The following is a 21,480-nucleotide window of genomic DNA, read 5'->3' on the forward strand; positions in this document are numbered from 1 at the left end:
CTTTTCGGGTTCCCAATGGTGCCATTATGTCCCTCCTGTTCCCCTGGTGCCATTATTTCCCTCCTGTTCCTATGGTGCCATTATTTCCCTCCTGCTCCTTTGGTATATCTATAGAACACACAGTAGAACGTGCCGGTACTGTGGCAACAGGATATCGGCCCTGAATGTCCCCAGGTTTTCCTTTGATATTACAGAGGAGCATCTAGTACAGTCCCAGAACATGCAACGCACACATGGATTTCACTACACTTTCAGTGGGATTTACTTCACAATGCAGCAGGATCGTTAAAGTTTCGTGTTAATAAGGGCGGAGTGATTCTCTCCGTTCCTCCATGCAAAGAGGACGAAAAAAATAGCTACTAGGAACCTGGTACAAATAGTTGTACACTTGCACAGTCATGTGAGGAGATCAGGTCGCACCTACATGGTCTCGGAGTTTAGCGAAAAACATCACGTTAAGAGATCGAAGTCAGTTTCCTCGAGGTTCACAAACTTTAGGACTCCGAGATCCTAAAGCTGAGATGCTCTTCTCCAGGAGGAAGGCGAGTATGCTACGAGCATGGGTGATCAATATTTATGATAGATGCTTTTGTTCCTGACTATGAGACAGGGGCCTTGGAAATAGATTCATAAACATTTTTTCTTTCCTTTACACCTGTTCTGTTTCCCCATGTCAGCGATGTAGCGTCAGGAACAGACGACTGAACATTCGAAGAGAAATCCTCTTTTTGACTCCATTATCTTTCTCTTCGCTTAGAAGGTGATAATACAGGTGGGTAGGATTTCAAAGCCAGTCTTCTCACTCCCGTCTCTCATAGCCACAGGGCAAACTGGTATCAGAGGACGCGTTTGCCTGCAACGGGTTTGCCTGTTCCTCGCGTTCAAGCTTGTTTACCTCAGTTTAATTGCATTTGCAAAGACCAGTTGTATCCTCATTATTAACACCAACATTTCTTTGGAAAGCAATGTCAGGTTCCTGGAGAGGGAATTAGTTACTGGGAGCTGTGGGGGGAAAAATTCGAAGGGGAGTAAGGAGCGAGAGGTTCTGAACTCTGGTTTTAAGAAACACACATGTGTATGTGTCAGGAGCCATGGTCACCACCAGGAACAATAGCAGGTGCCCAGGTACTGAATACAATACAGTCGTATTACAAAGGAAGAGGAACAAAAGATGCCACAACGGTCAACAGGGGATACCACAACGGTAAACAGAAGATACCACCATGGTCAACATATAATGCCACAACAGTCAACAGAAGATGTCTCGACCAGTCAGCAGAAGATGCCATCATAGTCAAAAGATGATGCCACAACGGTCAACAGAAGATGCCACAAAGACAACAGAAGATGCCAGAACGATCATCTGTTACCGACATCCCAGAGAGAGAGAGAGAGAGAGAGATTAGCAAGGAAGAATCCGATCAAACTCCATAACCAAATGTTACCTAAACGCTTGCGGGCTGTGGTCGAATACCATTTGCACAACAAGATAAGAATTTCCTTTGCAGAAATGTTTCACCAGAGCAATATGTACATGCACACACATACCGAGTAGACAGTCTGGTGTATGAACAGCTGCAGATTAAAAACTCAGGAGAAATGAAAGTGTAACTTAAAAGATTTTTCGATCAACACATCTTCAGGCAAACTGCAGTTTGCTTGAAGATGTGATAAGCGAAAGAATTTGCAGTTATAGATTTATTTCTCCTGCAGTTTTATCTGCGTATATGTAATGTGTGCGTACGTGTCCAAGGGTCATATATTCTATCAACAGATGTACACAGCCTTTGTTGAAAATCAAGTTTCCACACCCAAAGATCGAGCAGGAGTGGAGCTTGCACCAACTCCTTTCATAAATGAGAAAAAAAAGTTTATCTGAACACGTTTTCGAATCCTCGTCTCTGAACCAGATTCCATTATCGAAGAGAGATTCCAGGCGATTAAGATGGAGAAGAAACCAGTCATATTTGATGCTCCTGAAGCTGTGTCCATCCTAGTCCAGCTCACGAGATGCCTCGCACCGATATGCCAGCGAGGAACACTCGAGGGCTCCAGTGGTTCGAAGACGTCTTTATAGAACTCAAAGTGAACCTTTGGCCAATGCTGCTGGGCAGGACGCAGCTACGCAAGACCTGTGGGGAAATTCGTCAGATATGGAACTTGGGGGACGAAATTTCCCCTCCAGTAGAAACAAAGATGAAGTGCCGTGTAAGGGAACGAGATCGATTTGGCAAATCACGATGAACTTAGGCAAACGTGCATATATATATATATATATATATATATATATATATATATATATATATATATATATATATATATATATATATATCAACATGCTCTTACAATCAAATCCAGGCAATGACTATCGCTCAGTGTCAGGAATATCAATGTTTTTATAACATTTTGACATTGACTATAAGTTCCATGACACTCGTGTGGCACTTCATACAGACACGTTTTCAAAAAAGAACGATTTTGTTCTCTGCTCACAGAGTTGCTATGTGTTCATCCCTCCCGACAGCATACTGCTCATCCCTCCTGACAGCATACTGCTCTTCCCTCCTGACATCATACCCTTTTGCTTTATGCCATGGAAAGGTAAAAGTGAAATAATGTCATCTGTTGTTGTCTGCCTGCTATTTGCCCATGGCTCATTGGGACTTTATTTCTCTCTCCCCTTTAGCAACATGTTAACCGAAGCCATCGTCCTAAGCTCAGAGCCATCCAGACCCGCTATCTAATACGCCATTACCTCCAGCTCGCACATAGCTTCAACCTACGATGTGTCTACGTACTACAGACCCTAGGACGAAGCTGTTCTGAAGATCAGGAGTCATTCCCTATGCACGTAGTTCCAAAATTTTTACGTGTTCGTGTCTTTATTTCCAACATTAGATCTCATCAGTCATTTGTTTTATTTCCTTGCCATTTGGCAGGTGAAGATAACTTTCCGTAATAGCCATTTGGTAAGGTAACTTTATGGACAATTTCTTCTCGGATATCTCCGTCGTCCTTCAGGATAAGCACAAGAATGAGATGAATAGAAGTATAAACATGGCAGAACATCCTCAGCAAGGAGGTAATAACTCCTTCGCTGTCCTCAGTAAGAAGAAACGAACCCCTGTGCTGTCCTCAGCAAGAAGAAATTAAATCTTGTGCTGTCCTCAGCAAGGAGAAACGAACTCATGTGCTGTCCTCAGCAAGAAGAAACTAACTACTGTGCTGTCCTCAGCTCAGGAGGCGCTACCCGCCTCCTGAGCTGAGGAAGGTGTAGTGCGCAAGACGCCGCCAACTCACCTTGATGATGGTGGCCGTGTCATCCCTGAGTTTGAGCAGCTCTGCGAAGTCGAAGTGGCCGTTGCATTCGAAGCTCTGAGATCCGCTGCTCAGCATAGACTTGATTCCGTCCTTCTGGCTCACCATCTCCAAGACGAACTGGTCCCGCACCACCTGTGTGGGAGGATGGTGGAGACTGCTGGGTTATGGTGGGGATTAAGAGTGAATTTGTAGTGGGGAGAGAGAGAGAGAGAGAGAGAGAGAGAGAGAGAGAGAGAGAGAGAGAGAGAGAGAATATGTGAAAGAGCGATGGAGAGAGGAGGGGGGGAAAGAAAAGGGACGGATGTTGTATGTCAGAGAGAGAGAGAGAGAGAGAGAGAGAGAGAGAGAGAGAGAGAGAGAGAGAGAGAGCTCGTTCAGCTAAAGTGTTCGAGATTTAGACATCTTTGGCAAGGGAGTCGGTGCCGGGAATAAAAGCAGGTGATTCCCAGATGTTTATGACCCCGGCAAAACCAGCGGTGCCTGGTGTTATGGCCTAGCCAGAGTAACAAGATATAGCTGTTTACAGGAGGAACTCGGGGAAAAATAATGCAGGAAAAATAGAATAAGGAGTCGTAACTACATGGCAGACTTATGATAAATGTGTGTGTGTGTGTGTGTGTGTGTGTGTGTGTGTGTGTATACACAAACACACACACACACACACACACACCTGTTGTATCTTTGTGGCAGCACCCACGAGAATGAGGGACAAAAGTTGTTGTCTGAGAGGTTGAACACGGGCAGGTGGAGAGAGAGAGAGAGAGAGAGAGAGAGAGAGAGAGAGAGAGAGAGAGAGAGAGAGAGAGAAATTCTTCTGTGTAAGAACCAGAGTGGTGTTGAGAATACATAAGAGAAAAATTGCAGCTGATGTTAATTTCTATTCCTGAAAAGACCTTCTGCACCTTGAACATATGCATACAATAACTAAGGACACAGACACTGACTGATGAACACACACACACACACACACACACACACACATGGAGGCCAGGATGCAGGAGGTAAGTTGTGAGCATAGTCTCAGAAGATACGAGTTTCTTCGACTCGCAAGACAGGAGAGTCCATACCAAGAGATGGAGGTGACGGGAACTGTATGGTAATGCCTGATATGACACAGGACTCGTGTCAAGAAAAAGTAAAAGATAACTTTAAGACGATAAGTAACATTTTCCCTCTTTTTCTTCATCTTTTTCAAAGGAAAAATAAAGGCTCAGTGTGTTGGTCATCCATTCATGCTCTCGTCTCAGGACCTATATCTCTTTCCCTGCAGATCCTTTTGTAATAGTAGAAGTTAGAAACAGAGATATTAGTGTGGTAATTGTAGAAAAAAATAGATGACTTTACAAACTTGTAGACAATATATATATATGTATGATGCACTGAAACCAGAGCTCCCTACCCAGTCAAGCTCCACACACACAGCTTGCCATGGTTTCCCCTGGCAGCTTCATATGTCCTGATTCAGCCCACTCACAGCACTTCGCCCCTTGTATACCACGTCACTCCATTTCGCCCTATCTCTTGCACGTCTCATATCCCCCTTCATGCTCAGGCCCCACTAGCTCGAAGCATCTTTCACTTCATCCTTCCATCTTTTCCCTGGTCTCTCCACCTTCATTACCCATTTCTGACGAGCATACCCTCTTTTCCATCTCTCCTTACTCATCTTCACGAGATGTCCAAACCATTTCATCACATCTTCAGTTCTCTCAACCACACTCTTCTAAATACCCCTCTTCTTTCCTACCCTGCCATTTCCTAGTCAATCAACCCTCCTAACACCTCATTGTCCTGAAGCATTTCATGTCTAAGTCATCCATCCTCTTCTGTACTTTTTCTTGTCGGGCCGACATCTCGCGTCAATACGACACCGTCGAAGCTACTGTACCATCAAATACACCCATCTTCGTCCTCACAGTGACTTCTCGTTCTACGCACCCGCCAATGCATCAAAAATTCACACTCCTTCATCCACTCAGTGGTTAACTCGAGCCTCAATGTTTCCATCCACTGTCATGTTCACTCCCAGGTTTCCTATCAGTGATAATAATAACAGTGATAATAGAGATATGATAATAAAGCTTGTCGTACCTTATCAGGCAGGGTGAACTCGAAGCCCAAGTCAGCAATGTTGTGTTCGGACATGTCATACCCGTGTTCCTTGAAGATGGTGATCTTGCCTAACCGCTGCTTCTCCAGATTCCGGAACTGTAATTGTGAGGACAGAACATTACTGCCAGGATGTCCTGTAAGGGTGAGGTGGATGAAAAGTGTTTCTGTAATGGTGAGGGAATGTGACAGTTCTCTTGCAAAGGTGATGAGGTAAAGTGGCAAGTGTTCATGCAGAGACAGTGATGCATCCTGGTGGTCGTATATGGGAAATGAAGTTATTCACGCAAGTGTGGGGAAAAATGTCTAGTGTTGCAAGGGTGAGGGATGACGTTGATGTCGCTGGCGACGACAAGCCTCAAGAGCAGGTTAAGTTGTTCACAAGATGGAGGGAAACCCATCAAGAGCCGGAATTGTCCAGTTTTGTAGTATGAACTTGAGTTTTGAAAAATTATATACTGCTATCAAGTCTCTCTCCACAGTAAAATCATTGTAACCCTTATAACTTCCCTACTTTCTTTAAGTGTTTATTGAAGTTCATTATAATATACTTAGCAATCATACTTCATGTTAAGCGTTATGATATCGGATCAAAACATACTCTCTTGATAATGATACATCTCTCGTACATTCAGTCTATCCTCCATATCTTGGAGACGACCCGACCCAGTCCTCTACGTGCAATAATATGAGAATATCGACTCCACAAAGGCTTCCCCAACAGACAGTCTGCTGTTTTACATATATATTGCACCAACTTTCGACGCAGCTTATGGAAACATCATCTTTTGAGGGAGTTTCATCAGTGGGGGATATTTCCCCGTCAATGCTAGGATGGTTACCTAACACACTTCCGTCAGAAGGGACAGTGCCCCGGCAACAGTGACGGGCTGATCACCTGAGGGAGTTTCACTGTAATTTGGTCGCTCAGGCTCTTTTGTCTGTCATACGGGGAGCAAAACAATCATAGGATCACGTAAGGCTTCCTTTCTCCTTATTTTCATTACGATTTCCGTTCGGAATTATTGTAAATTCTAGAATTAGGCGAGCGATTGTGGAAAGAAAATGTGTTGGCTTGATTTCAATTATAAAAATCTCTCAGGTCCTCATCTACAAACATTTCAAGTAACTTTGCAATACAGTCATTCCTCTTCATTTCCGAGTCATTTAGTCTATAGCTTACTTTTAAACTCATAAAGTTGCTGTTTTCGACACCATGAAAGCCTCTAACTCTGCTTCGAATGATTCCACATGTCCTCCTTCATTCTTAAACCTCCTCTAACTGCACGTATACCCTCTCCAACACCCTCCCAACACCAGGTTCCCCGGAGTTCTCCTTCAGCTATAGGTAGCTGGATCAGATGGAATGCTTTCTCACGTCTTGGAGGAGTGTGCTTCTGAGCTAGTTCCGAGCCTTGCTCGCCTATTTCGTTTCTGTTGTAAAAAGCCCCAAACTTTCCCTCCTCCTTGGTAGTATATCCTGGTTCAGCCCGTCCCAGTGACGGGCGATCATTCTCACTCTTACAACTATCACCTCATCGCACTCGCTTCTACGACCTTTATAACGTTCGTGAGTCTCCTTCACAATCATTTTCTTCAGTACTTAGAATCCCATTTTCTCTCTCTTCAGATCACCAACGTGGCTTTCACAGTGCAAGTTTTAGTGGGGATCTTCTCTATCCTATGCACCTCACATCCTGTGCCAGGCTAGTCACTTGAGATATAGAGTAATCAGCAGCAGCAGTGATCGCCCCCTCAGTGCCATTCACTGCACCACACGCCACTGTCACACCCGACGCAGCAACTTGGCTGATCAAGTTTACCTCTGCGTCGAGTCGGAAGTGCAAACTTGGTGTCAAGCACTCGGCCAGCAGGAAATGAGCTTCCACTCTCTTGGCCAAATAACAATACCGATCGACTCATTACTCAGGCCGAGGCATCATCGACCTGGTGTCGAGAGGGGAGGCTCGGGGGGGGGGGGGGGGGGGGGGACCACTACGGCCGGCCCGACACGTCAGGAAGAGCAACAAAACGTTTGTTTGTGTAGCCGATTGGTGTCTTTAGGGGAGGTCGGTGAAGATTACCTACAACGTCCGAAAGTCTGCTAGGGGATTAGAGAGGTTGTCTTAGGTTTCAAACCCTTTCTTTTAGTCGTTACGGCAAAGTTAGCACCGTTGAGATTTGGAATGAATCATCTAAACCTTTTCGTTATAGCGTCGGCAGGCGTCGCCCCGTCCAAACGTTTACGAAACGTTCTGTACGTACGAGAGTTTGAAGCTTCGTGGAGGCAGGAAGTATCTGACGCTATGGTGACACTTCCAGATATTTGTTTCCAAAGTCCAGATTTGTTTCGCTCCCTCCCCATGTTTTATATATAGCATATCAACGCTTTTTTTTTTTCCTATTATTTCTGACAACCTCCACGTTTGTGCTGAAATTCCGACACCCATGCTGTTGCTGCCAGACATATGATGATGTCGGAAAACAGTCTCGGAATGTCGTTGTATATTTGCAAAGTTTGTACATTTATGATGGAGTCTGAACGTTTGGTCGACCGCCTCGAAGACAGTTATGGCGTCCACACATTTGCTGAAGATATGTACCATTGCTGCAGCATTCAGGCGTTTGCTGAAGCCTCTCCACCATTGCTACAGCATCCAGGCGCTTGCTGAAGCCTCTCCACCATTGCTGCCGCATCCAGGCATTTGCTGAAGCCTCTCCACCATTGCTGCAGCATCCAGGCATTTGCTGAAGCCTCTCCACCATTGCTACAACATCCAGGCGTTTGCTGAAGCCTCTCCACCATTGCTGCCGCATCCAGGCATTTGCTGAAGCCTCTCCACCATTGCTGCAGCATCCAGGCATTTGCTGAAGCCTCTCCATCGTTGCTGCAGCATTTAGGTGCTTGCTGAAGCCTCTCCACCATTGCTGCAGCATCCAGGCATTTGCTGAAGCCTCTCCACCACTGCTGCAGCATCCAGGCATTTGCTGAAGCCTCTCCATCATTGCTGCAGCATTTAGGTGCTTGCTGAAGCCTCTCCACCATTGCTGCAGCATCCAGGCATTTGCTGAAGCCTCTCCACCATTGCTGCAGCATCCAGGCATTTGCTGAAGCCTCTCCATCATTGCTGCAGCATCCAGGCATTTGCTGAAGCCTCTCCACCATTGCTGCAGCATCCAGGCATTTGCTGAAGCCTCTCCACCATTGCTGCAGCATACAGGCATTTGCTGAAGCCTCTCCATCGTTGCTGCAGCATTTAGGTGCTTGCTGAAGCCTCTCCACCATTTCCTCAACATCTGGGCGTTTGTTGGTCATACCATCGGTTTTTTATACCGCCATTATTGAAATAAACAACGAACTGTGTTCAGTGAAGATCCTTATCTACATGAAGCGTAAAAGTTTACTCTCATACAGGTATTGAGAGAGTTTATGGTCCTAGAACTAATGTTTTTTCCTGCGGGTGGTAACGATTTCTCGGTTGGCGATTACAACTTGGCGCTGACGGCCTTAACGACCCTGGTAGTTGATAAGCTTAGAGTCCTAATAACCAACCAACCAGTCAGTCTTTGCTCTGAATTGCATGTTTACAGTCTGTAAGATATATATATATATATATATATATATATATATATATATATATATATATATATATATATATATATACCTCTTTTGAGGGAGGTGATCATGGAAGCTATCGATAGTAAAAGAATCTCAGTACAGTCAAAATTCGTCAAACTTTTTTTCCTTCCAAACAGTACGACAAGAGAGATTATATGTATAGAGACACCTCATCAGATATAAGAGATGTCCGCAAGTCTTACCGCAATACCTCGTAAACCTTCACTGGATAAGACTTATATCACTGTTATGGGATAAGATTTTCGTCGTAGAATACTCTCTCATCTTAACGATTTCATTAAACAACGAAAATGCGAATATTTACGACGTACATTAGCAACAGCTGCGTCGGGGCGTTCCTTTAAGGTTTTAGTCGACGGAGGAGAAATTTTCAGCAGTTTCACCGAAGAACATCGCTGGTAGTGAGTTTTGAGTGGGAATCCAAGACTTTGTATCATAGTCCGTTTCAACGTGAAAGGCTAATGAAGATCCTTTTAATGGGGGCCTTAATAGGCCTCGCCACGCGAACTATGTCCATTTTCCTCTCCCCCCAAAGGATGTTTTCAGTCTCCTCACCGTGGAATCCAATTGGTTTGATTGCCTTAATTAAGTTTTCTACTTTGCCTTAGTTGCTCCCTCAGCTGATCTGTTCAAAAGGTCTGGTCGAGTCTGATTTACGATACTACCATTTTTTTCGGCTCTTAAGATATTCATTCCTCAGGCACCCAGAAAAGCCTTACTGATTGGCTGGTATAATTCTCATTAAGGAGGATCGATCATTACCGAGGTTTGCTTGCTTTGAAAGCCATAGTAATTGGCCAGTATAACTCACCCATTAGCAAGGAATTATCACTGTCAAGGAATCTTTGGTTTTTGTCACAAAGGACACGGCCTTCCGACCAGGCGTGGGCCCTTTCCCTGCCTCTTCATCAGAGAACGGCGAAATGTTCACAAGGAAACTGGTAACATCACAATAGGGGGATGGATTTCCAAGGAGATATTGACACTGTAGCTACGTGGGGAAGCCCTTTGAATCTCGCTCAGCATTGGCAATAACGTGCAGGTGAACGGGTCAGTTTTACGGCGCCTTATGGACATGTGTTGATTTTTCTACTTTCCATTTGCCTTCAGGCACTTTACTACCTTCGTCCGTATCCGTTTCCGCGCAGATGTTTCTCTTATATATCTAGGCGAGTTTATGGTATTTATGTCAACATCACCTTACTTACTTGTCACTTGAAGATGATTACTAAAGATAACTTCCTCATGGACCATCAGGTCTCCTCTTACATGTCCTTTCCATGTACAGTTCACAAGAAGAAAACTTCCTCAAGGACCATAAAGTCCCCTTTTATCAGTCCTTCCCATGTGCTGTCCTGCAGCAGATAACTTCAAGGACCAGAGAGTCCCCCCTCATATCTGTCCTTCCTAAGTAACAGGCCCTCCTTAGTTCTCCGCCCTCAAGGAGGGGTAACCTATTCCCCTCCTCCGTCCACAGACCCGTCATGTGAGGAGTAAGGCAAACAGCAATAGACCAAAGAGTTCTGTCCTTTCCCATTTGTAGGGAAAAGGAAGGTTCGAGTCTGAGGAGGAACGAATCTTCAAGGATAGTCCACTCCTCTAGGTACAATATCTCTCTCGACTCAGCCTAACCAGTTAACGGGAATGGTGTCAGAGGGAATACTTGCGCTACGAGCAATGCATCATAGCAGTTGAGAATGAAATGAAAATGGCTGGAATGAATGTCTGGAAGATATAAACCTCTGTATTTACTTCCAAGGACAAACGTGGAATTCTCTTTAAAGTTATGAGCCAACTTTAGATCCAGGTTGAGCCTTTTATAAAGGGTTTAACTCAGGCAAATTCCAGTCCAGACTTATGGGTCTCATGACATTTAGTCTTTTAGATGCTGAGAAACAACCATGGAAAAGTTTCAGTTGTTTGCTGACGTGCATTTTCCAAGTTTTTACTTGAGTTGATTTAGAGGGAATTTTGTGACCTTTAATCCACCACATACGCTATCAATCCACCAGATAAGTTATTAGTCCACTACATATTCCATCTATCCATCAGGTAAGTTATTAATCCACTTCGGGTATTATCTAATCCAACATAAGCTATTAATCCACCTCAAATGTAATCACTTTACCATACATGCTATTAATCCACCGCAGATGCTATTAATGCTGCTGACAGACCATAAATCTTATCAATCCATCAGAAAAAAAATTCACCGAGTCTTATCAAAGACAGGTTTCGCGGTCCTTACAGTTTAAAAAAGAAAGATCACATAGATCCCGAATGAAAGGTATTTAATCTGCTAAAAGGTTCAAGAAAAATTGCAGATTCTGATCACATTACGATTTCAGAGGATCAGTCCTTGAGGAGCTTATATAACCAGGGAAAAAATTCAACCGAATTCCAAGAATAATGATGGAGTTAAGTGCCCCTCTTGGCAGCCATCGATGAAATGAAACATTAAAATGTTGGGAATGAAGTTAGTACTTTAACTACCTATTTACTTACGAGTACCTACGGCAAGCAAGCAATGCAGCAAGTTTGCAAGCACATTCCCACAGGAGAGACATGCAGGTTAGTCCATATTCATCATTATCTCCATAGAGAAAAGTGATTTCTTGGAAGGTTCGAAAGGAGGTTATATAAGGAAGGGCATGGGACGAGTATAATGTGCGTCAGGGATGAAGGGAATGTAAAAGCCACAGAAGACGGCGTTACAGAAGCCAAGAGAACCAACAAGGCCTTGTTGCTCTCTCAATATCTTGTAGTATCTTGGAGACGAAAAAAAAAGGGAACGAAAAGTCTCAATACACTCAGAGTTGGAAAGGATTTTTCGTCAAAGACCAGCAAGGCTTATAAGTGGAAGATGCACCTAGGTTGCAACATTGAATAAAGGAATGCTTCGTTATCATGGATAACGTATGTACACCGATTTTGGGCGTGTATGAAAGACACATCGCAAGTGCATGACAGATATCACAAAAAGAAAAATATTAATGTATGATTGACAACTCGCCCAGATTGTACAGCAAGCCCCTCTTGGTTTACACATCGCTAATAGCTTCAAAACCCTCGACATATGGATATTTTTGTTATTTTGAGTCACGAAAGATATAACTTTATTGATGTTCCTGTTATTGTTATGTATGCAAAATACGTTTGCTATACTCGAGTAGCAGTGGAAAAAAAAATGGTTTGATATTTCGGGAACGAAGTGTGTATTTAATTTTCAGTTCATTTGCTTGCCGCGTTAGTATTCATTCTGCATATATAGCAAGAGAGATTTGCTTTACAGGCCGGGCGGGAACATTTTCTCCAGATTCTCGAAGAAAATTCAATGTCTAAGTACCTGTCTAACGAAGCATTATGACGTCATCTACAATCACGTTTATCTAAGCTCTTTATCAAATCCGGTACACACATGAATGTTCAATAACTCGATGACAAAAACATTAACGAACAATAGCGAAATAGTTGTAAAACTCACATACAAAGGAGGAGGAATACAAGGGTATTCGAACAGCGACAGGCCACTGGGTCCTTTCGAGGCTGTTTATGACGAAGAGGTTAGAAACCCACAGGCCAGTGCAGCGAGGGTAGAAAGGTATACAGATGTTTCAGAGAAAACCTCCAATCTGTCTGTATGACTAAGGAGGCGCAAATGATGTTAGTCGTGAACTGAATGCAAAACGAATGAATATATATATATATATATATATATATATATATATATATATATATATATATATATATATATATATCATAATAACAAAGGTTTGCAGACCACACGTTTATGATCCAAAGCTTTCCACAAACAAACACGAGGGAGTTGCAGTTGTTGTGCACAACAATGCACCTGCTGGTTTCCTTGAAGATATATCATAGGACAGGGGCAAACACGGTGACGTCAGAGTATCTAAAAGTCCACCGAGAAATGTTGGGGATCAGAACCACACGCTGGCAAACTCAAGGGTCACACTTTTCAAAGATTAAGAAAGGACACACAGTGATATTGCTTTCTCCTACTCCTTTCTCCTCCTCCTCCTCCTCTTCTTCTCCTTCTTAGAAATGGTGCATTATGTAGCACAAGGGGTTTTGAAAAAGATACGAGGCTTTAGATTTATACTACAATGAGAGTAAGTAAATAACCCTTCACTTGATAAACAAACACTTTCATGTGCAACACAGAGAGGTTGTTGCTCAGTCAGTTCCTGAGGGTCAGGTGTAGCACCTCACGAGTGAAGGATAGATGATGCTCGAGTACAAACAGAAGGGTTAAAAGTCAGTTTTGAGTTGGAAGCTAGTCAAGTTGGTGTTGATTAACTCGAATGAAAAAGCCATGCAATCATGTTATATTGTAAAGGATATTAACGCCAAACACTAAGAAAAAAGAAATTCCTAAAATTACTAATGAAGTTGTAGAAGTCATTAATCGTTATATTCCTTAAGCCCATCAGTACCCAATAATCCTTAAACACTTTACTTGTAATAAGATTTTGATGAAAAAAGTGAAAGAAGCCACGCCAGCCTTCATATCAATCCTTTGCATGCACCTATTCTTTTCTCGAGTGTGATAGTCTTATGTATTATGTGTAGTATAAGGATTGAGCGCTAACTACAGTGTAAGGGTGGAACACCAAGCTACAGAGCCAGGAAGGGCACCAAAATCTACAGGGAAGTGTTGGTCACCAAGACACACAAGAGACTGGGAACAGCATTATATTACCTGGTGAACTAATTTGATTTTCAGCGTGCCAGGGGGAGCGCCTCCGATCGCCACCTGCGAAGAACCAAACACGGAATCAATTCCTCAGCTACATACATCATGAGAGGCAAGGCAGATTTCAGAAGAGCCTACTCTTATTATATCAGCCAATTGTGCCCATAAAACCCAGTGCTGAAATGATACGTTGGCGAAATATTACAGGAACCCTATTCTGTTATTTCAGAGAGGTGTATACTCAGAGCCTAGCTTTATATGATGCGCTGGGGAAATATAGTCAAAGGATAGCATGAAACTGTTTGAAAGTGAAATATCACAAGAACCGAGAGGTTATCAGTAATGAATCGATAGGAAATATTTTGCCAGTTATTTTCATAAAGCTTAGTCCTAAAACCAGCCCATTGTATTAGATGGTCATCTGCAAAGTCCTAGAATTATTGCTGTCGGGTGTTAAAACATAAAACGTTTTTCAGTTTCGCCTCAGTATCATTCCCAGACACATGTTCCAGTGTGATGTTATCATAAAAGCTAGGGAAGAATCTTGCTGTAAAGATAGTTTCCCATACTGACTTCATCAGTCCTTCGTTGATAAATGGACCTTGGATTACCTTAGAAAATCTATGACATTTCTATAGCTTTCCTGGAAATATATGAGTTAGATAACATTGGCTCTATCATTTTTGAAGGAAGAGGAAGGCTGATTGTTGAAGGCATATGAACCTTTAGATGTGTGAAGGAGCTAGCGTATGTGTGTGACAGTACCTTCCTGACGTGGAGCTGGAAGGCAGATCCCAGCGCCGCCTTCTTCAGATCGGGCGGAACTGGCTCTATGATACAGGCTGGTGGGTCTCCCCGGAACATCGAGCCATTCCTGCTGAAGGTCTCACCGAAGGTCTTGGCCCAGAGTCGCCGCGTTGAGCCGTCCGACGTGGTTAGCTTGGAGCCCGGCGACCGGTCGTTCACGGAGTCGTCGTGGTTCAGAGTTTTGCCCAAGACGCGTTGTGTATCCTTCTGGTACTTCTTAGGATGGACCTGCCGAGGGAGGGAAGGGACAGATGTTTAGGATGGTCCTGCCGAAGGAGAGAAGGGAGACAGCTATTTAGGATGGAAATATCCAAGGAAAGGAGAGACGCAGGAGTTTAGGACAGACCTATCCAGGGAGAGAAGAGAAGTAGCATGCGAAGATAGACTCAGAGAAAGACAGAACGAAAGAGAACAAGACCGGGTTCATGGCGGCAAGTGTTGCAGTCAAATAGACTCACAAGGGGAGAGAACGTTTGTGATTCATGGGGTGAACCCATGGGGTGTGCGTTTCATGGGGTAGACCATGAAAAGGTGGGATTGCTATTTGTGTGTTACGGGGAGAGGGAATTTTACGCTCGTGTTGCCCCGTCTCTTAACCTTGTATATATGTGCCATGTTTCTACACCTATATCTGCATGCATACACACACCCTAGCCTATACTAGGCATCCTTTCTATCGACCAGGTAGGAATGATAGGGTGGACACGTAGAGAAAGGAAGACTTGTTTTAGTATTCGCACTGCTCTCCAAGAGCAGAATTCCTACACTGATGAAAAATCGCCAACAGATCCACCACCTCGATAGCAAAGGATAACATTATTGTTACATATTCCAGATCCCCTTGTAGTCCCTCTGCATATTGCTGTGTCCTTTGGCTTGCCGCCAACATGACATCAAAATCTTTTCCTTTTTCGTAATCCCTCTCAAGCTACTGAACTAGTCATTGTGCATCAACACTTGTTACCTTCAAGCTGGGCATGGATGGGGTAAAGGCTTGACATCACAGCTGGACTCTTGTCTGTCTGTCTGTCTCATACATAGCGTCTCTACCTCGCCTGTGACAGTGCGCTCGCCTGACAAAATCGACTGACCATCCTCATGGCAATGGTCCCCACACCGCCGTGCAGTACTCGGGTCCCTCTGACGATTTTCGATTCTGGTGCAGATTTCCTGTAATTCACCTATTTTTTTTGAGGACGCTTTAAGTGCATTCCAATTGAAATATGATGATCGTTGATGCAAATGTAAATGGGACATCGGAAATTTGGATCTGATTTACTTAAATGCATATGTTAACAACGGAGACCTCTTTTATTTCACAGCAAATTAATACTCTTTTGGCATTCAATTATAAATGCACTTCACTTTAAAATTGCTCTGCTAAATGAAATATGTTTAATGGGATTCTGCATTTACAGACACAGAACAGAATCAACGTTTCGTACGGGAAATCATCAAGCCAACAAATGGAACAGATATGTGGAGGAGGAACTTTCAAAAAATATTGTTTTTGTCACTTTTCATTATAATCTTATATTTCTGGGGTGCGCATCTTTTGACTGTAATCCGATAGCAATTATATTCATGTTTTTTGAAGGTGAAACTTGTGACAGTTTGTGTTATCTTGGGAAAACTGAGAGCGAGACGTTGTCCAAATTTGTGACGAGACGTTTTACGAGAATTACTTTATCAAAACTGTAGGCGAAACTTTTTACAAAAAACTCGTTATCTTCTCGAATTTTGGGTTGAAACTCTTAGACAAAAGTAGCATTTTATCAAAACTGGAGAAGCGTTTTACAATTATAAATATATATATATATATATATATATATATATATATATATATATATATATATATATATATATATATATATATAAATTTTCCATGCAGAAAACTGGCGTTCCAGTTCCTCCTACAGGTCTTGTTGGTTTAGGATACTTTGTTCCTGAAAAAAAAAAGCATTCACCAAATTAAGCCACAAAAAACGACTCAGATTATTGACCATGGCTGTGGTAAAACTTCTCGACTTATCTAATTAGCATATTAATTGAAATCCCGTCCAAAAGGCCACTCAAAGTCCAGGAATTCGGAAAATTTCAAGAGCCTTTTTTCCCCCCTAATCCACCAACATTTTGGGAAACCTCCAACAAATAGAATGTTTAGAGACCTAAGTGGATAATGAATGGTATTGTCTTTGTGTATTATTTCGAGACATAAAGGTAGTATAGTCTGTTAGAGCAGCGAGCGAGGAGTTTAATACATTTCTCAGATACTCGTGTTAAAAAGAGGATATTTGATGTTCTATTATCCTGTCTACCTGAACTTGAAGCTTCTGATGCATGCATATGCATGTATACACACACACACACACACACACACACACACACACACACACTCTGCAAACAGAAGTTTGTACGAGTTTGTATGGCAGTAGAAAATTTACAATAGATGGTTTCCCCAGGGGTGTAGAACTCGCTCCATATACAGTGCTAACAAGTTCCATGAAAGTAGATGTTTTACAGTAGAATATGTCCGAGAGATGAGGACCCACGACGGTAGAACTCCCTCCCCGTACAGGTGGTCATAACAAGAGGGGTAACTATGTTATTTGAGGCTCACCATATGTGCGTGCCAGATGATGTCCATATCGTAACACGGCACCAGGAACTTGGCCGGGTGTTTGGCCTTCAGGTAGATGAACTTCTTGTACCGCTCCACGGCCTCCTTGAGGAAGGGCTTGGTCAGGCAGTGAGGTAAGGAGACCTACGAGTAGAGAGGTGTTCAGGTTAACTTCTGAATATTCTATATTCATGAATACACACACACACACACACACACACAAGCACATGAACATATACATATACGTATGTACACGTACACATTCATACATACATTACATACACAGAGCCAACACCAAGTACCTCTGACCTCATTCTGACCAATCAGGTCATGATTGATGCACGGAAGAAGGGGGTTCGGCCTCGGCCTCCAGAGGGCGTCACCAGCAAGCCAGTCTGAGCCAGGAAGGGGCCGGGGGCTGCTCCAGGCTGGCTAGCTTCGTGGCTCATTACGCTCTATCCCCCTAGCTTTCCTTCCTTCCTTCCGTTCCTTCCTTCCTCTTCCACCGCCCCCCCCCCCACCCTTTTTGCATAGCGCAGGAGAGAGAGAGAGAGAGAGAGAGAGAGAGAGAGAGAGAGAGAGAGAGAGAGAGAGAGAGAGAGAGAGAGAGAGAGAGAGAGAGAACACGAGTATACTTTTTTTCCTCCATGTACACTGCTTACCCATTGTACCTCTTCCTCCTCCTCTTTAGTACAAGGGGATATTTTCGTGGCCTAGTATCTGGATGCTCTCCTTGCCCTTGTGCCTGGAAGATGACTGAACACTAGTACCCTGGAAGCCTTCCCCATCCAAATACTTGGGAGCCCTCCCCTCCCTGGTACCTGGAATCCCACCCATATCCCACTGGTAGCACCTCCTCTGCTCTAGTACCTGGTAGCACCTCTCCTACCCTAGTACCTGGTAGCACCTCTCCTACCCTAGTACCTAGTATTCCCTCACATAGTACCTGGTAGTACCTCTCCTACCCTGGTACCTAGTATCCCCTCCCGTACCATGGTACCTGGTAGCCCCTCCCGTACCATGGTACCTGGTAGCCCCTCCCGTACCATGGTACATGGTAACCCCTCCCGTACCATGGTACCTAGTAACCCCTCTCCTCCCCTAGTACCTGGTAGTAGAACATGCTCTGCCTGGCGACGGCAGCCTCCAGATCGTAGCTGATGAGGGAGGTGTACTGGCTCAGCAACACAGGCTGCGTCCCGTCCAGGATAACGTCAAAGGGCTCGTCTGGGTACATCTCCGTCCATAGCTTCCGTGTCCGCTTGTGTGCCTTCTTCAGCGCCTGCGGATGTAGGTCACACATCATGCCCCAGGGTTATACTGGGGCCTCGGGAAAGGAAATATGTGGAAGTTTTATGATATTACGAGAGTGAGTGACTTCAGGTTTGGGGTATACGGTTTAAGAAAAGGAATCCTGTGGAAGTATGAATATTTTGTTTGCAAAATAGTGAACCATGAAGTATGAGTGATATATGAACACGACGTTACGACCTTTGAGCATGATTTTACAACCCTTGAGTATGATTTTACAACCCTTGAGTATGAAGGTGCGAGCACTAAGTAGGAAGTTGTGACCCTTGAGCACAACGAAACGGAAACCCTTGAACACAAAGGAGCGAGCCGTGAGCATGACGATACGACCCTTGAACGCAAAGGTGCGATCATTGAGCACGACGATAAGACCCTTGAGGACGAGTTTACGACCCTTGAGGAAGATGGTCAGATTTCTAGGTAATTAGCCTTGGTGTTCAGGGTCGTACCTTCATAATCCAGTGGTTACACGTACATGTATCTATGCTTTACTGTTGGAAAACGAAGACGAAACAAACAAGCATAGTAGCACTACAAAAGTCAGGTGGGATAAGCTATAAAGACCGATTGTTCCAAACTAACGCTTGATCGTTGGCACTTCACAAGGTTCAACCCATCTGTCCGCCTCGCATGTACGTAGATACGCCTTCGAGGAAAATCTAATCTACGAGGACCATTTTGTAAGAGGGTATCACATGCTATTCATAATTTACAAATGAATGCCATAAATTATGAAAAGGAGAGAAAATACCTCAGATCTTCGCTTGACTGTATTTCAAAAGATTACCGACGACCTCCACGGTACAGTTTCTAACAAAAGGCGTTTTCGTTTATCGTACTGCCGAGTCTACGCAATTACGCCTCTAGTTTATGATAACAGTGATAAGGAACATTAAGTTATTTCTTGTGCTATCTGGCCATCTTCCAGTACCTAATACTTTTGACTCGATGACGACCGAAGGCAAAGAACTCAGGCGACATGATGGTTTGAGGTGAGTTATGATAGTTTGATATTCTAATCATTATTCTGCGAACTCAAGAAGGATATTCAAACCAGTAAAACTACTTGTCATTTTTTCCGCAGATTAATCTGGCTGTTTACTGAACGCGAAAACGAAATCCATAACATATACCACTATATTGTGATATATCACTATACTGCGGCCATATAGTGCAATATGGCATTTCAGTACAATGCGACACTTCATTATACAATGGTGTTGCATTACAGTGGCGTCTCAATATTTTCTTGTACTGCGCTATACTCCAACTTCCTCGCCATACCATAACACCTTGCTGTACTGTGATGCCTCGCGATATTGTGGCCCTCTCTCACCATCCTATAACCCCATCAGGTACTGTGGTACACCCTGGTTCTCACAAGGCGTTGAAAGGTGCACCTCCCTGATATCGGCTGTGCCTCGCCGCACCACGCGGTAAATCAAGGGTATATTGGAACCGGAGTATAATGTATTGCCCTCATAATGTGCCGGCTGAGGGGAGGTACGCACACACCTCTGCAGCACACCACCTCTGAACGGTGTGTGCGTCTCCCATAGCGAAGCTTCATTACCTCGACGGAAACACCCGAAATCCAATTTTCTCTCAAAACGAAGCGCAATAAACCATGCGAGACGTACACGCTTGGGAATGTTTAGTGGAATCATTTCTCTTTCCGTAATAACCCCTCCACGTTCGTCATGTTCCATTGCCAAGACTCATCTCCGGTTGCGATCATTCTCGTCCACGAAACTTTGAGTTCTGCCACAGTCGTTCTTATCCTCCCCTGGCCAGCGTTAGATGCTCTCGGCCTGAAACGCCTCTCCTCACACAGATCTCCTGGCTTAAGCCCTCTTCTCTATAGCAGTATCTCAACATGAAGCTGCTTCCAAATAGCTGACGGCGGTTGCTCCGCCACTCTGTTCTAATGCCTTTCACCATTACCCTTTATGAGGTAATGTTTCCTAAGCTTCTTACAACCACCCTGAGGGGCCTGGCCGCTGAGTTGTTGGTATGATATGTTCGCAGACACGTTCCGTATTAGTCAGAAGGTAGTTCGCTCGAAAGTTGCTGGTAAACGATGCTTCCCGAAATCTGAGGTTCTCTGTCTTGATGCTCACAGAAGCATATGGACGTTTGTCTAACCGAAAGTAATGTTCTATGATGCTAGGTGGATAATACAGGGTCTCCGTGCGTGGTATCTGGTTGCAAGGAATGGCTAAATCCATCTTTGGGGACAGAGTCTTCGCGAATGATGTTAGTCTTTATGAAACCTTCGTAGACGAAGGTTTATCGTCTTTGTGGACGCTTATCCGCCCGACTGTGATGCTATAGAAGTTCCTCGGCTTTGCTCTCATCAGGACAGCCGAAACAGCTTCCTTGTCGTCCAATAGTAGTGTGGTTACGCATGAATCATCAACGTATACAAAGACAGTCTTGAAAACGAGTATTGTCATCACTGCTGTATCCTCCAGTTAAAGACTCCCGACTCAGCTTTGTTTTCGCCTCCCGGTGCACTGTAAAGCTAACCCTGGATGCTCTCTACAACTATCTCTTGGCGCTTTCTAAAGCTATCATCTGGTGCTCTGTAAAGCTAAATCTCATCACCCTCTTGCGATACTGGTCTTGCCTCGTCCTGAAACTAATCAAAATCGACGTCAAAAGTTTCCTGTCATCTCCGGCACGGAGGAGGCTTCTGGTGCACACTTCCCTGCAGCTCTACTTCCTCTGAACACTTGCCCGCGTCTCTCACACCACCACGACTGCGGATCGCAGAGTTGTTGATATTGGACAAGGGATTCAAGGTCGCCCTCGTTGACGTTTAAACCTGAATTTGGACAAGATGTCGTGGCTCCGGCGAGTCGTGGCTCAGGCGAGTGTGGGATGAGTCTTGCTGACATACAGGACAACGTCCCAGGTCATCGTTTTTTTGACATCTAAACTTGAATTTTGATA

General features: G+C 44.0%; 1 protein-coding gene across 1 annotated transcript in view; it reads right to left on the minus strand.

Moving 5' to 3' along the window:
- Positions 1 to 21,480, minus strand: part of LOC139749011 (uncharacterized) — a 253,789-nt gene that overhangs the window by 43,918 nt on the left and 188,391 nt on the right. Inside the window, exons 4-9 of the mRNA XM_071662392.1 lie at positions 18,323 to 18,496; positions 17,215 to 17,358; positions 14,553 to 14,822; positions 13,794 to 13,847; positions 5,413 to 5,529; positions 3,301 to 3,453 (exon numbers count right to left, since the gene is read on the minus strand). Coding sequence (XP_071518493.1) covers positions 3,301 to 3,453; positions 5,413 to 5,529; positions 13,794 to 13,847; positions 14,553 to 14,822; positions 17,215 to 17,358; positions 18,323 to 18,496 — 912 coding nt within the window. The remainder of the gene's footprint in view (positions 1 to 3,300; positions 3,454 to 5,412; positions 5,530 to 13,793; positions 13,848 to 14,552; positions 14,823 to 17,214; positions 17,359 to 18,322; positions 18,497 to 21,480) is intronic.

This window comes from Panulirus ornatus, chromosome 6, assembly GCF_036320965.1.
Source record: "Panulirus ornatus isolate Po-2019 chromosome 6, ASM3632096v1, whole genome shotgun sequence".
In the NCBI taxonomy this organism is placed as follows: domain Eukaryota; kingdom Metazoa; phylum Arthropoda; class Malacostraca; order Decapoda; family Palinuridae; genus Panulirus; species Panulirus ornatus.